This window comes from Eretmochelys imbricata, chromosome 1 (genome assembly GCF_965152235.1).
Source record: "Eretmochelys imbricata isolate rEreImb1 chromosome 1, rEreImb1.hap1, whole genome shotgun sequence".
Lineage (NCBI taxonomy): Eukaryota > Metazoa > Chordata > Testudines > Cheloniidae > Eretmochelys > Eretmochelys imbricata.
In genome coordinates, this window is record NC_135572.1 from 230,944,203 (window position 1) to 230,959,538 (window position 15,336).

The window sequence follows — 15,336 nt, forward strand, 5'->3', positions numbered from 1 at the left end:
TCTCTGCTCTCAAATGACTGAAATATTTGCTTTTTCCAGAGAAAGAACTGGAGTGATTCTGCTAGGATCACCATTATTCTGTATTTATTCACACATTAAAACTGTCTGCAGTAGTTTGGTTTAACAGGACAAGCAAGGCTGACTCAGGATCACGTGGTCCAGCTTTTTGAATGATTAAAGGCAGTGTGTATCTGGGGTGCAGAAGAATAGAAATTCATGAGAGACATTAAGAATTTCAACAGTCTCCCAGGGACTCATCTTGAGAGAAAAGAAGAAGAAGAAAAAAACCCCAACCCTACAATATGTAAGTCAGAAAATGGTTCAGTCAAGCAGGATCATGGGAACAGCTTAAAAGAAACTAGTTCCTTCTCCTGGCAGTGTTGCCACTTCTCAAGAGATTCTCTCTCAAAATGTTGGCTAGTCCCCAGTGCTTCGGGCTGGAGAACAGGTGCTTACTAAGCCGATCACATTGAGGAGATGTTTCTGTTGGTGGCAGTAGCAGAAGTGCTGTTTGTTCTGGGTTTGGCGTGGAGGTCAGATTCTCTTTGCTCACCCACTACTTTTTACAAAAACTGCTGGATCCGACGCTTCCCAGGTCTTCTGATTGATCTGGAGGAATCTCAGAAGAGGGGAGCCCAGGTGCTGAAGATTTATGCAGAAGTCACAGCCCAGAAGTGCAGCCGGACCTGCTGCCTTCTGAAGAATGGTAAGTGTTTATTATCTGCTTCTGTGTATGTCCTATACGCTCTATATTAAAAATATGTATTACCACACATGAGGGAAGTTAATTTTAGGCTGTTTATACATCACTTATTATTCCAAACAGTAAGAATGCAAAAATGTGGCTATATTTTGAGGCTGGAAAGCAAGGACACATCTAAACTATTCCACTCCTATCTCCCACCTTTATCCTTATAGAAGTGAACTTGGCTACTTGAACTCTTTGGAGGCGCAAACTAGAATGCTGACATTCTTAGATAGGACTAAGAGTAGGGTCTGTCTCTCCTGAACAATGGAGGAATGATATGTATTTATTTAAATGTTAATGAAATGGAGGAACTCTAGATTTCCACTACAACACTGGTTTCTTGGGAACAACGTGCTAACAACACTACGGTTTAAGTAAAGGAGACTCACAACATCCCTGGGAGTGACTGTCACCAGCAATCAGGCTGACAAGACCATTACTCCCTAAGTCGTACTAATGATTTCAATAGGACTACACTCAAAGTAAGTTACTACTAAACCTAAGTAGGGATGGCAGAATCAGGCCTTCACCTGTGATAAGTTGACAAACTCCTTGGGGTAGGGACCATCTTTTTGTTCTGTGTTTGTAGAGCACCTAGAACAATGGGGACCTGGTCCATGACTAGGGCTCCTAGTGCTCACATTTCACAAATTATGAAACAGACTCAGAGCTGTTATTTGACTTGCCAAAGATATATAAAAATACAATATTAGAGGTGGAATTAGAACTCAGGAGCTCCTGATTCTTAGCCTCAAACCACATGATGACTCTACTGCTTCTCTGTACAATTGCAGAAAGCTAAAGATTCTGTTAGGTTTCTGCATTGGCATTAATAGGGCAGGATGCTTTGTTATGATATTAGCCCTGAACAGGATCAAATCAGATACTGGAAAATTTGCATAGCAATAGTAAAAGCAAAGCCTTCTTGTTTAAGTTTTGAGGATATTTTGGATGACCTATTGGGGATAGGCACCTGTGAGGAAAATTAAGTGCCTGCATCATGAATTGGGAGGGTTTGGATATCAACAAGGGGCATTTTGGGAGGACTTGATTTGCTTACAATACAATGACTAAATAGTTTGATATAAATGTAGGAAAAATTTATCCCAGATGGAAAAAAAAATTCTATATGCTTTGCTTGTATTTTGTATGTCTTGCCTAAGAAATTTCCACTAAAAGATACACAATTTGGACTAGATTTCTGAGGAAGATTGGTAATGGCATATGGAACATTACAACACAAAGTCAGAGGTTCAAATATGGTTCTGTTACAAATAAGAGTTTGTTATCTATTGATGGCATTTCAATTAACTAAAATAAAATTTAAAAACACTCTCTAGTTCCCAGTAGACAGATCTACCACCAAAACTACCATTCCAAACAACCATTACAATTGGCAGTCTCGTCAAACAGGCAAGGACTGAATGGAAACAGAGATACAAAAACACCGTTGGTCCATTCAAAACAGTGTTTTATGGATGCTGTGCCGCTTTTGCCAGGGAAATTTACTCCCTCATTGCCCATGCTGTATGTACTTGCTTTTGTTTCCAGGACTCTCAAGTTAAAATAATTAGAACAACCTAACTTAAAGTTGCCTGCTAACTCTCTAAGGTAACCAAAACATTACTATAACATGCTCTTGCAATACTCATTTTTTTTCCTATCAAAGAATCCCCATTCTTACCAAGAATTATGATTGGGGAAAATTAATTAGCAAGCCCAATCAAACCAGCTTCACTTACCTTAAGCATAAAACAAACAGACATTTTAAAGGGTATCTAGGCTCGAATATTTTATTCCTTTTCAAATGAACTGAGACTTCTTTTTGTGACCTTTAATGAAAGAATTTAGTGAAAATTGCACATGCTGAGTAATCAGAAAAAACAATGTCACTTTTAAAAGAAAATTTTGAGATAAAAACAGACGTCTGCATTGGCTCCTGAAAATCTTCCAAAAATCTTACTTTCATACTACTTTTGTATGGGACTGGGTTCTTGCTTTGAAGTAAAATTTAGCATTCCTTTTTGCAGGTATTTTGGGTTCTTAAATAAGACATACTTTAACCAGGAAAACTGCAGAGTATTTGATGCATAATAGTGCTAAAAGAAACAAGATATGCTATCATCACAGGCCATATTAGTGCTCTATACATTAATAATGTACACCTACCTCTAAGGGTAAGGATACAGATTGCTACTGTAATTAGTGAAAACTGAGGAGTACAGTTGTATCTAAGGTAAAATTATCAACAAGAACAAAAATATAAAGCTTCTAGTTTTCAAACAATGACTCTGTACAAAGTTTGTACTCCTAGATTATTAGCATTTGTAAAGCACTTTAGGATCCCTGGATGAAAGAGATCATGCAACTGCAAATATATTTTGCAAACATGCATTGTTCCAGCTTCCCAAAATACCCCTGGTAATTCACTTTACCTCTATACACCTGATCTTTTAGTCTTGAACTTCTATTGAGCATAAACTGTATATTGTACATTAACTCCTGTGATGTGGATTACTAATGTCCACTAGTGATCAAATATTGTATTAGTCATTATTCTACAACAAATATTTGAAAAGCCATTTTCATGCTGTTTGCTTACCATTATTTATTAAAACCAAAAGAGCAAATGGAAAGGCTTATTGGTGCTGAGAGCATTTTTCTGTATAGCCAGTCTTACAAGTGGTCTCACAGACTATCGGGGTTGGAAGGGACCTCAGGAGACCATCTAGTCCAACCCCCTGGGCAATCTCCAATTTTTGCCCCAGATCCCTAAATGGCCCTCTCAAGGATTGAACTCACAACAATGGGTTTAGCAGGCTAAGGCTCAAACCACTGAGCTATCCCTCCCACCCAGTGGTCAGTGAATCTTAAGTTCTTTTACACATGGAGAATACTGTTTTCTGTGCATGACCCACAATGATGGGTAGAGCACTCAGGGAATGGATGAAAATATTTATAGAGTGACTGAAGATGGCTATGTAACACTGTAGTATTTATGCACCAAGTCTGGTATGTGTTTGAGTCTTATTTAAAGACTGGGACAAAATGGAGTCTGAATTTTCTATGAAGCCTTCACACAGAATGTTTTTTTCCGTTATTTTCATAATGACAGTGTTTATACTTCCTTGCACCTGTCTTTTATTAAAGAACACATGTATGCTAACCGCAAGCTTTTATCAGCCTAACAACTCATTGGAGGCTGATGACAGTTGACTAGAATTAGATACAGAATATGAAGAATGACCTCAGACAAGGAAAACTCGCTAATTATATTCTGTTTTTGAAACATGATCATACCTCCCTTTGGCAGAATTTTCATTAGCATTTTTAAGATACTCCTCTGTTATTTATTGATTTTTCTGTGTTGGTTCCAACTGGGCAAAGAAAGTTTTCGTTTAAAACCCAAAGTCTGGTCTATTTCCGCTGTAACATGTTATTTGTAATAGAATTGTAATTACTTCATTCAGAAAGCTGGTGTTTTCATATTCATAATAGACAAATCAAGTGCATATCCTGAAACTCAGAAATAGTTATTTTTAAAAAAAATCATCTCTTTTACTGCTCTAATTTTGCTTGTCTATATTGACAAGCCTATTTCCAAGTAGTATTTTGATTGTGTTACTCTGATGTAGTATGCAGGCTACTAAATGAAAAAAATATTATAAAATAAGCAGAGAAAAGATTAAAAGGCTGGTTTTGGTATATTTCAACAACAAATATCTTCCTCTTTTTTCACTGTAGATAACTGAAAATGCTGTGTGAGAGTGTAAATACGGGGTGGGGGGGGGAGAAGAGTTGTGATTTTTCCATGATTATTCATGGAAATGGTAATTAACAAAATTATTCCAAAAGCTAGTTCCCTGTTGAACAAAGCATAGGGCTGATTGTTGAAATAAACATCACAATAATGTAATACATTTATTACATGCTGTTTGTTTCTGAATTATTCTGTATGGATTCAGTATAACATTAAAGATTTTTGTTATTCCTGTAAAGGATATACATACACTGCAGTTAAAATCGGATTTATTTACATCAAAAACTACAGAATCAGTCCAGAAATGTTTTTGTAGCAAGTGCTCAGCTCTGTTGATGCATATGTGTTCTAAGCAGAGCTATGCTGACACATACCATGCATATCTAATCTCGAAAGCACACTACAAAAACAAATGGTCCAATTCAAATTCAAAAATATGGTCAGCATTTTCCCATATGCTCTGCTAACAGCGAGAATTAGTACCACAAGATACCCCTTTTAATTTTTCATTTCAGTCATAGCTTCTTTGCTATAGACTCTGGCCCCAATCCTGAGCCCTGTATGCAAGTAGCCCTGTTTATCTCAGTTTAGTTTAGTTTGTGGCAGGGGAAGAGGAGATGAGGTAAAGAAACTATGATGGTAACAAAAGCTAATAGTAATCTTACTGATGGTACCAAAAAAGAGTAAATCAATGCAGTGAAGGAGAATTAGCTTTGGACAAGATGTTTTGCTTTTGAACATACTATAAAATAGTCTCACAGGAAATCCTGCCAGTGTTCTGAACTGCACCTGACTTTAATTTAATGAAAAGTATTTTAGGATTAGTATTAGACAAGTACAAGGGACAAAATTTTCAGACGTGCCTAAATGACTTAGAAGCCTAAGTTTCATTTTCACAAGTGGCTTTGGTACTTAGAAGCCTAAGTCTCAAGGCAATGGGACTTGTGCTGCTAAGACATCTAGATACTTTTTTTTATTTTTATCCACAGACTTCTGTTTTTTGGCTGATAGATCTGAAACCCAAATGATAGTATATCAAACCTGGAGTTGTATAGACTTAACAGGTACCCACTTATTGTGTCCCCCACCCCACCCCCAAAAGGTACAATACTGCACTGTCAAAAAACCAGAAGATGATGGCTGGTTTAGGGGATTGTTAATGAGGTAGGCCTTGTGCTCGAATGCAGTCCACCTCAGTAGTGACCAGAAGCACTTGCTATCTGACAGCTTTTTAATAACCTGTGTGAAACGAGTAGGTGGTTTCAGACCAGTTCCTAATGGACAGTCATCCATGTCACAACAGCTACCATCTCAAAGTCACCCTTGCTGGCAGCTTTAGAGGTCCAGAACCATCTCATCAGTAGAGATGGACAGTCCAGAACAAGGTTGAGACACAATGAAAGGAGCTGTGTGGAGAAGCTTGTAATACCACTGGACTGTGGCATACCTATTCTGCAATGGAAATAACTCAACTTTTTCTCTGCCCGCTTGCCCAATTGTAAAATGAGAATTAAAAATACTTACAGTACTTACCACACAGGGTGCTGTGAGGCTTAATGAAAAATGGTAAAATGTTATGGTTTAAGTGCGCTATGTAACTGTCCATTATTATAGCTCTTTTAATGTTAAGCAATAGATATGAAAGGCTATGTGCCTGGGTCATCATGCCCACACAAACTCCATTTTACTCTTTTCTCATTATAGTTTCCTGTAACCTGGCAGTTTTCTACTTTGAAACTATCCATGAGAACATTAATTGCCTGCACATTTATTGTCCAGCCTTGGAAAGCTGCATATTGAGGGCTGGAACCAATGTCATTTTGTACAACATCACAACAGGTAACAATGTATTATGCACACACAGGCTGAAGCAGCCCAGTGATGGGGTAATTGACTATCATGTCGGTTCAGTCATTATGTTAAGATGAGGGGTAAACATCACCTTACTTCATTTGAAGCACAGGTACACATGGTAAAAGTATCTTGGGGATTTTTTTCTTTGTCTACAACGTTATAAACTAACTTGTAAATTTCGTTTACTTCCATGTATGTATATATTTTATTTCCTCTCTTTCATTCAACATTTGAAAGATTAACAGAAAATTCACTAATATGCTATTCTTTACACTTTCAGATGTGTATTTAATGTGTTGTTTTTTTCCTTCTTTAACAGGGATTGATCCGGATCTTCTTGTTTTTGAAAAATTGTCTTATAAGGATCCAAATACCCGTTCCTCTTTTAACAAATGGGAAAGGCAAAACAACTCCAGGACTGATGATTCAGAAAAATGCCAACACAATAATGTCACATTGAGGTCTCTTCTACTCCAGTCTCCATCTTCTACCACTAGCCAGGGCTTTGTAGCAAATGATAGTCACAGCCACAATTCAAGTGGCTTGGTCCCAAAAACCAAACCAACCACACGTTCATGGGCAAGGTCTCTACCATTGGATGACCATTTTGCTCAGGAGACGGATTTGACTTCAGAAAGTACAGGTTTGACATCTAATTCAGACAAAATGATGTCTGTGTCCACTAAGATGATATCCCATTTGCCCAGTCCTGCTCGCTTAAACATCAGTCAGCAGCACTTCAATGAAACCAAAGGGTACAGTGGCAGGAACTACACTTCGGATAACGAGGGTCAACAACCTGCTTGGGTGGCAGTGGATATAGGTTCCTGGTTTGTCCCTGTGGTGCTTTGCTCTTCTTTCATCTTCCTTTGCTGTTGTACTGTTCTTCTGGCAGCTGGGCGCTGCAGAAAGAGGAGAGGTCACTATAAGCCAGTGCGGAGAGGAGAGGCAGGGTCCAGGCAGTGCATAAAATATACTCTTGTAAAGGATAGTTTGTAATAGCAGATACGAAAAGGTAATAAGGAGCTAAATAACCTGCATCTCTCATGCTGGTGGAGAAAGAGGCAGCAACCGTATTTAGTGAAATACCTCTCTCAGTTTATTTCTTGGGGGTTTCCCTTTGGAGATTTTGAACTATTTTTTGGCAGATGTCTCAGCAGCTTTTGAGAACACTGTCGACTAAACATCCTGTTATGATTCTCTTTTTACTACCCACTGATCCAAAGAGATATAGGGCCAAATTCTAGTCACATGTACTTGCCCACAACTTCCACTGAACTCGGAGGTATTTGTGCATACCTTTGTTTATAATTTGATCCAGAGTAATTTATTTATTGCTAGAATCCTTTCCTAACTTCTCTGTAGAGACAATGGGCTTGATTCTCCACTTCCTCTGTGTGTATTCTTTGCCCTGCCTTACTTTATAGAACATGTGTAAAGCAAATGTAAAATGCAACCATATCAGAAAAGTAGCATTTTACACTTACTTTGCCTAAGTCTTTATGGAAAGAAAAGGTGCAAGGTCATAGAGAATCAGACCTAGTTACTGTTAGATCATTAATATTCTGAACAACAGCTGTAAGTTTAAAACAGTGGAAATTAGAGTTTGAAAACACACAGTTATCTATTTAACCATCCAGGACAGGATTGTTGCTACTGTAATTCCTTCAGTTCTTTGTTTTAAAATTATTCTGGTGATGGGACTTCCACAGTTTTTTAGGCCTTATTATTAGGAAATATACTTTAATATTTAGCCTATATTTTCCTTTGCCTGTTGCAGCATTCTCAATTGCCAATTCCCTTTTAGACATTTCTAGCACCATGCTCTCTGGTCCCCTTCCTATCCTAGATGCAACGCTGTCTTTCACCTCCTCCCAAGCCAATTGCCCTCCCACTTGGTAAAGCTCTCCATATCCTACAAATGTCAAACACCCCAGAATCCCCACTCCTCCACAAGATAATTGACTGAGTCTCTTGACACTATAGCAAAACACTCATTTAACTCTTAATAGTGTCTGGGCTACTGTTTCCATTAAAAGGGCCTCTACTTCTGTTCTCAGAGTAAATCCCAGAGACTGGATCTTTTGCCTTTCCCCTGGCAAAATGAGCATGAGGTATTTTAGCCAGACATTTTTCATTCTCCATGAAACACTGCCCTCTTGCACCACCTCAGACACACATTTCTTGTCCTTATCTGTGTGACCGGGGTCCCAGTGGGGGCCAGCTGTCGTCACTAAACTAGGGTGAACCCCAAAGAATGGGGTAGACAATCCCCAAAAAGCTGGTGGACATTCCAATACTTAGATTTACCAAGCCAGCATAAAATAGCTTCTTTATTACCTCACTGGTTACTCAGAAGTCCAAACAACACAGTTCCCTTAAAATGATCCAGCCTCAGGCCTCCATCTAGGTACCTAAGTCAAATATGACGATGTCTGAAAATCTTATTTCATCATATAAAAGAAAAGGTTCTACCAATCCCAAAGGATCGAACACATTGCCTTCCAGGTTAATGAATGTTTTAGATCTTACCCAAATGCATGCTACAGCCAATTCTTATTAACTAAACTAAAATTTATTAAAAAACAAAAGAGAGAGAGAGAGTATGGTTAAAAGATCAATATACATACAGACATAGAGTTCATTTAATTGCGGTTCAGATTCATAGCAGAGATGGTGAGCTTTGTAGCTGCAAAGAGTTTTTTCAGATCTAGGTTATAGTCCAATGCCCAAATTTCATATTCAGGGCATACCAGCATAACTGGGACCTCAGTCTTGCGATTCAAACTTCCCCCGATGAAGCTTAAGCAGACCTAAGATGACTGAATCAGGACCCAAAGATCTTTTATACAATTTCATGTCCTCTTTGACAAGTTGGGAGTTCCTCCAGGAACAAAAGGTAATTAGGATGACTTGAAGGGAGGTCCATCACTGGTACTTAGCTATAGAATTAACATAAGGCAATTTGCTTGTTCCTCCACCATTCACAGATTATTTGCTATACATTTCAAAGAGAGATGAAAACTGAGATATCCCATGTTTACATGCTAGGATGTTCTTTTGATCTCTGAATTATAAGAATACAACATAGACAGGGACTGTTGATTATATTGTCAGCACTACTCATACATATGTAAGTACACAGAAACACAAACATTATCTCCCCACATGTCTTTTGAGGGTTATTTATTTTGCAGGATTTATTTATTTAACCCTTTCTAGCCATGCATCACAATCTGCAAAGCCTTTCACAATTTAGCCCCTCCCCATCCCTCCCCAAGCTATTACCCCCTCCTTCACTCTGTCAGTGAGGCCAGCCTCAATTCTCTCCCCACTTCTTTCACAAGCACCCTTGTGCTTTCTCCCAGGCTGCCTCCTTCAAGTCTTTCCCCTCCTTCAAGTCTGTCCTCAAACTCTCATGCTCTGTATGAATGCTGAGAAATACAATCTTATAATGGCTAGGTAGGTGGCAAATTGTGATTACTGCTCATGATTGGGTAAGATTATTTGTGTTACTCCATGTCATCTACACTGTTTATGTCAGATCTTTTGGACTGTGAGCTCTTTGAGGAAGGGACAGTTACTATATGTTTGGATAGCATATACCACAATGGGGCTCTGAAATTGTAGGCCTTTAGAAACTTCCATGATATAAATTATAAATAATACATAAAAGTAACACTTCCTGTTCTGCACTGTATACTCTATTCCTGTGGTTTTCATCCTCTTTTTATTTGCGGACCCCTAAAATATTTCAAATGGAGGTGCAGACCCCTTTGGAATCTTATACGTAGTTTGCAGATCCCTAGGGGTCCACAGACCACAGGTTTAAAGCCACTGCTCTATTCATTAGAATGGCCCTTCAATGCCCAGTGTATTTTTCAAACCAAGTTACTAGATCAGCAGGGTAGTAAGCTGCCACCTTACCTTACACAAGAAGTTTGGTTAATGAATTTAGGCAAATGCATTTTCACCAGTAACCTGGACTGTTCATCTTTTAAACTGGGTGATGTTTCAGAGTTCATCAATTTCTTTACTTTCTGTCAGAAGTAACTTGACCTGTTCTCTTGAACAAAGAGGTGTAAAAAGACACATAGGTTCAATTTGTGTTATTGTATTAAAATCATGTTCTTAAAGTAAAGTTTCTGTTCACTATACTTGTATACTTGTGATAAGATACACTGACTAAAGTTTAATTAATGAGCTGATGAGCATTCAATGCCAAGTGCCTATGTCATTACAGCAGAAGAGGTCAGTGTGAAAGCTGAATATTAATTACTATTATATTCTAGTTTCCTAAATTCTAACAAGCCTGTAAAGACCTATGATTATGTATATAAGTCTATGTGCACAAATACTACAAAACTGATTAACATTAGATTAAAGATATCTAGAAGTACTATTTTGGAGGGAGGAGAGATTAAATCAGCTGAAATAATGCAACAAAAATTTCATCTTTTTCTCTCCCCTCCCCTCCCCCCTCCCAGCTAACCCTAACCTATTTATATTTTTAGAATTAAGTTTTGAGGCTTGTTCTGGTTTTACTGATAAATTGGTAAGCTCTCCAAAGGAGTTAAAACATCGACATCCATGCCTACCTTGAACAAGATAACATCAATAATTGCACCCTCCCTGTGCCTCCTCCAGCTATCTCTAAGATCAAAATGGAACAACAGATCCTGGTTCTGCACGTTGTACTTTTGAATTAAAGATGAAGGCGCACGTAATCAGTTTCATTTTTTTTTTAAATTAGGTTTCTGGCAAGTTCTGGTGATTCCTCTGATGGGCTACATTTAGATGCTATTACATTACAACATTACGCATTACTATAACTACATACATTAAATGAATGAAATGGTCAGCCACATCCCCACAAATGATAAACAGTTGTGGTTTTTTTTTTTTTTTTTTTTTTAACCACCAAAACCATTAACTCGTACTTTTCATCCTCTGAGCTCTTTACTAAACACATTAGTAAGCCAGATTCTGATGTCTGTTTATCGAAAAAAACAAACTTAAAAAATAAGGGAAAAATTCCTAATTTTAATCACTCAAAAGCAGCATTAAAAGCCTTCTTCTGTGTGCAAGATGAAAAGGGAATATCAGTAACGGGGAAAAAATAGCCATTGTGAGCTTTCTCCTTGGCCACCCATTACCATGTGAATAAACATTCGATTCAGTGTAATAATACAGAAATAGTTTATCCAACTTTTTCCTCGTAGTTTATCCTGACCATATGATTAGACAACAGCAAAATGCACCATTTGCTGCTAAAAGGTGGCTCAGCAAGAATTGTACCTTAAAGAATATTGTACCTTAAAGAACATTGTACTTTTGTGGGATTAAGTTTTAAGGTAGCCTAAACCTAAACCTGGATAAATACTTCTAAGAAAACTAGATCTGCACCTTTGGGATGCCCTTCTTCAGGCTGAATGCAGCCTTTCTTTCTTAAAGCTCTGTTTGTGTTCATAGTCTAGCCTCTGTAGCCCTCAGCCAGAAAGTAGGTGTTGTGTTACTTGAGAAAGTCGACGTTCCAAATAGCACAGACTTTATTTTACAGGATTTTGCAGCACAGATGTAAGAATATACATTCCCCCTGAAATTAGTCCCTGTCCCTTTTCTTACAAGAATGGCCGCCATACCATCTCATGCTGTGATCTCTCCACCTAAGAAAGAACTGGCTTGACCAGAAGTAGGCAGGTTACCCAGTAGGTGACACTCTTCTCTACAAGTCAGTTTCTCCCAGTGCCCAAGCATGGTGATTGAGGGCGGGGTGTGGGGAACTAGATTGCAGAAGGTGGCATCTTTTGAATGAGAGTTAGAAATCTCATCTCTTTTTGCAGATATAGAACATTCATTCTATCTTGGCCCAATTGTACTTGGTAATGTCATCTTCTGCCTACCTTTAAAATTGCACTGTAGTTTCAATTGGCTAAACTATTACTGATTTCTTAGGTTATAGTTTTGCTGAGGACTGTTAAACAGTTGTCATGTTTAACCACAGAAGCAGATGCATTTTAGCATTAACAATCCCTATATTCAGTTTGTAAAGTACTTTGGGAGCCTTTTGCATGACCATAAGTCATTGTTTCTTCCCCAGGTTTTATAGAAAAAGGATTGCAGAATATTTCTGCAATTTCCATGCATTTTGAGAGATTAGATTTATATATGTAAAAATTTGCAATAAGAAGTAACCAGCATAAGATTTGTACAAATGCCACAAAGTTGTAAACAACGTGATATCCTAATTTACTTTTGGTTTGCATCAGAATGCTCCATATATAATAGTTAACAATACTGAATAGAATGCATATTTATTTGCAGAGATAGGCTCCAGTTCAGCAACGTACTTAACCACTTGGCTAAATTTAAGCACATGTGTAGCCTCTTAAAATTAGGCACATTCTTAAGAACCTTCCTGAGTTACGGCTACACTGAGCAAGCCCTTCTCCTATTCAATGAAATAAATAGTTAATGTAACATTAATATTGCATGGTTAAGCATGCAAAAGACAGGAAGTGTCAAAAGTTAAATTGAACATGGACACTTAAATCTGCCCATCAGATGCATAATAATACAGTTTGAATTGCATCTCAAATACATCACACATTTTAATGTAAAACAGCCACATTTTAGCATACTGTAATGCTTTCATTCTTGTATATTTTACACTAATTTTTAATTGTCAGGATATGTTTAATGATTTTTAGATACTAAGGTCTCTTCTCAGTAAGGCAGTGATTCTCGTACAGAGATCCACAGAACACTTGCTGGTAGTTTGCAGAACTGGAAGGCCACATGGTGCTGACTTTCAGCTGTTTTATGGTACTCTCTTCATTGCAAATAGCCTATGAAAGCTGCTGCAATCAAGGAAGAGGAGCCAACATAGTTGCTTCCACTAGTAGCTCTTGCTACTTAGAAGAGCTACCGTCAGTGACTGAAACCACTATAACGTTGTTGTTGTTGTGTGGAGTAACTCCACTAGGAGAATAAATAAAAATCAAACACATAGAAAAGTGATACTGAAAAAGTAAGCAGTTGCTGTAATTCCAACAGGGATGATGTATGAATAAGAATATGTCTACACAAGAGCCTCTCTCTGTTAAGATATAATTTACAGAATTGTGTAGTTAGTAGTCTGAACCTCTGCCCTGAGGCATGCATTTTAATATTGCTGCCACTGTACTATATATTTTAAAGGATGATTAGTTTGTTTCCCCACCCCTTTGCAGACAGATATTTATATCTGGCCCCTGATCAGCTGTGTGATCTCAAAAACCTCTCTGTGCAATAGTTTACTCATTTCTAAACTGGTGATAGTGATACTTAACCTCCTTGCAAAGTGATGTATTACATACAGTCAAAAAGCACTATATATGTTATGGATTAATTTCTAGAAGTAGGGAGAAAGTATTATTTTGGGAGTGAAGATCTTGGAGTTGCCTCAGGATTCATATTTCAGTAGGGTCTTTCAGGCCTAAGTGGCAGACACAGGAGAAGTTTTGTGTAGGGGAAAGGAATATATAGAATGTAAGACCACTAAAAAAGGAAAATGTTTTTAGGACTACTTTCATACTTGTGGGGAGGATTTGTTTAGTGTTTTTTAATTACACAGGGTGGGGGATTATCGAAAAGAATGGCAGGCACATGAAGGAACAACAAAAGTTTCTCAGGTTCCTATTTGGGAACCTAGCTGAGGAAGTTGTGTTCTTAACGGCCAACTTTGCAACATCATGCTCAGAGATATGGCAAGAGGGGGAGTGGGAGTCAGACAGCTATTCTCCTAGATTAACTCCAGAGTTCTTTGTTACTGTGACACCCATAGGGCTACCATCGGTGCTTCCTGGCTGTATGTGTATAGCTGGCCACATTCTGGATCTCATGTATGGAGATGTTCCTCCCCTTGCTGAAGATCACATCATCACCTCATGTGGTCTGAAGTTAAGATGTACTAATCCAGTCAGGGCATGAGACTTAATTTAATAGTCTGTATAAGAAGAGCGGTGATACTGTACAGGCTACTGATGATTATGAGGAAATACCACAGTCAATCGTCTGCTATAATACAAAAATCTTTAGTCCATGACTCTTAATACAATAGCTCTGAACTGAGCTGTCCCTTACCTTCATCAAAAATGATCACAATGTGTTGCAATAAATGAAACAAGGAAATAGCTAGTACATTGATGCACAAAGTTCTTATCAGTGTCTGATTGCAACATCTAGACATTTTTTAAAGCAGCTCTGTGGGAGATACAGATAAGCTTAGCTTCCATCAAAGCACTGGCAAAATTATACAGAGGAACTGTTCCAACAGACGGATAGCTTGGCTAATCTGAGTTGCCTCTACTGGATACAGAGCTGAGTTTCTCTCACTGCAAGGAATTTACAGTTTCTTTGTGAACACTGCATGAATTTAGAATCAACCATCTGTCCTGTCCCACAGCCACAATGTCTCAAAGGGACAAATACAGTGGGCTTTTTTTTGCTCAAGTTTCAGCTCATGACAAGCTGAAGTGGAAGTGTTAGGAGTGCTTTGGACCATGACCTGCACACTAGCCCTATATTACTGTTGGCTGATAAAGGCCAGCGCTGAGATAACAGGCCCGTTGTTGGTGAAGATAGTCAATGCCTCTTTGCCTGCCTGCAGGACGGCAGGAGTACTTTTCATGCCTTATTAAAGTTTGGATATTATTCCTACCCCCACCCTACATACGAGATGAAATTTAGAATATTAATATTTAAATCAAGAAACAGTTACCAGGTGAATATAGCTGGACCGCTTGGTAATAGGGACCATAACATAATTAAATTTAACATCCCTGTGGTGGGGAAAACATCACAGCGACCCAACACTGTAGCATTAAATTTCAGAAAGGGGAACTACACAAAAATGAGGAGGTTCGTTAAACAGAAATTAAAAGGTACAGCACCAAAAGTGAAATCTCTGCAAGCTGTATGGAAACTTTTAAGA

General features: G+C 38.2%; 1 protein-coding gene across 1 annotated transcript; it reads left to right on the top strand.

The window, feature by feature from the left end:
- Window positions 1-477: 477 nt before the first annotated feature.
- MANSC4 (MANSC domain containing 4) lies at window positions 478-7,388 on the top strand. Its single transcript, XM_077807422.1, has 3 exons — window positions 478-706; window positions 6,213-6,347; window positions 6,682-7,388. Exons 1-3 carry the CDS (start codon window positions 478-480, stop codon window positions 7,359-7,361), a joined length of 1,044 nt encoding a protein of 347 aa, XP_077663548.1. The 3' UTR covers window positions 7,362-7,388.
- Window positions 7,389-15,336: the final 7,948 nt, after the last annotated feature.

Excerpts from the sequence above, each read along its gene's own strand:
- MANSC4 (XM_077807422.1), top strand. The coding sequence starts at position 478 with ATGTTTCTGTTGGTGGCAGTAGCAGAAGTGCTGTTTGTTCTGGGTTTG. Across the intron at positions 707-6,212 it reads CTGCTGCCTTCTGAAGAATG|TTTCCTGTAACCTGGCAGTT; the intron begins GTAAGTGTTTAT and ends TTCTCATTATAG. Across the intron at positions 6,348-6,681 it reads TTTGTACAACATCACAACAG|GGATTGATCCGGATCTTCTT; the intron begins GTAACAATGTAT and ends CTTCTTTAACAG.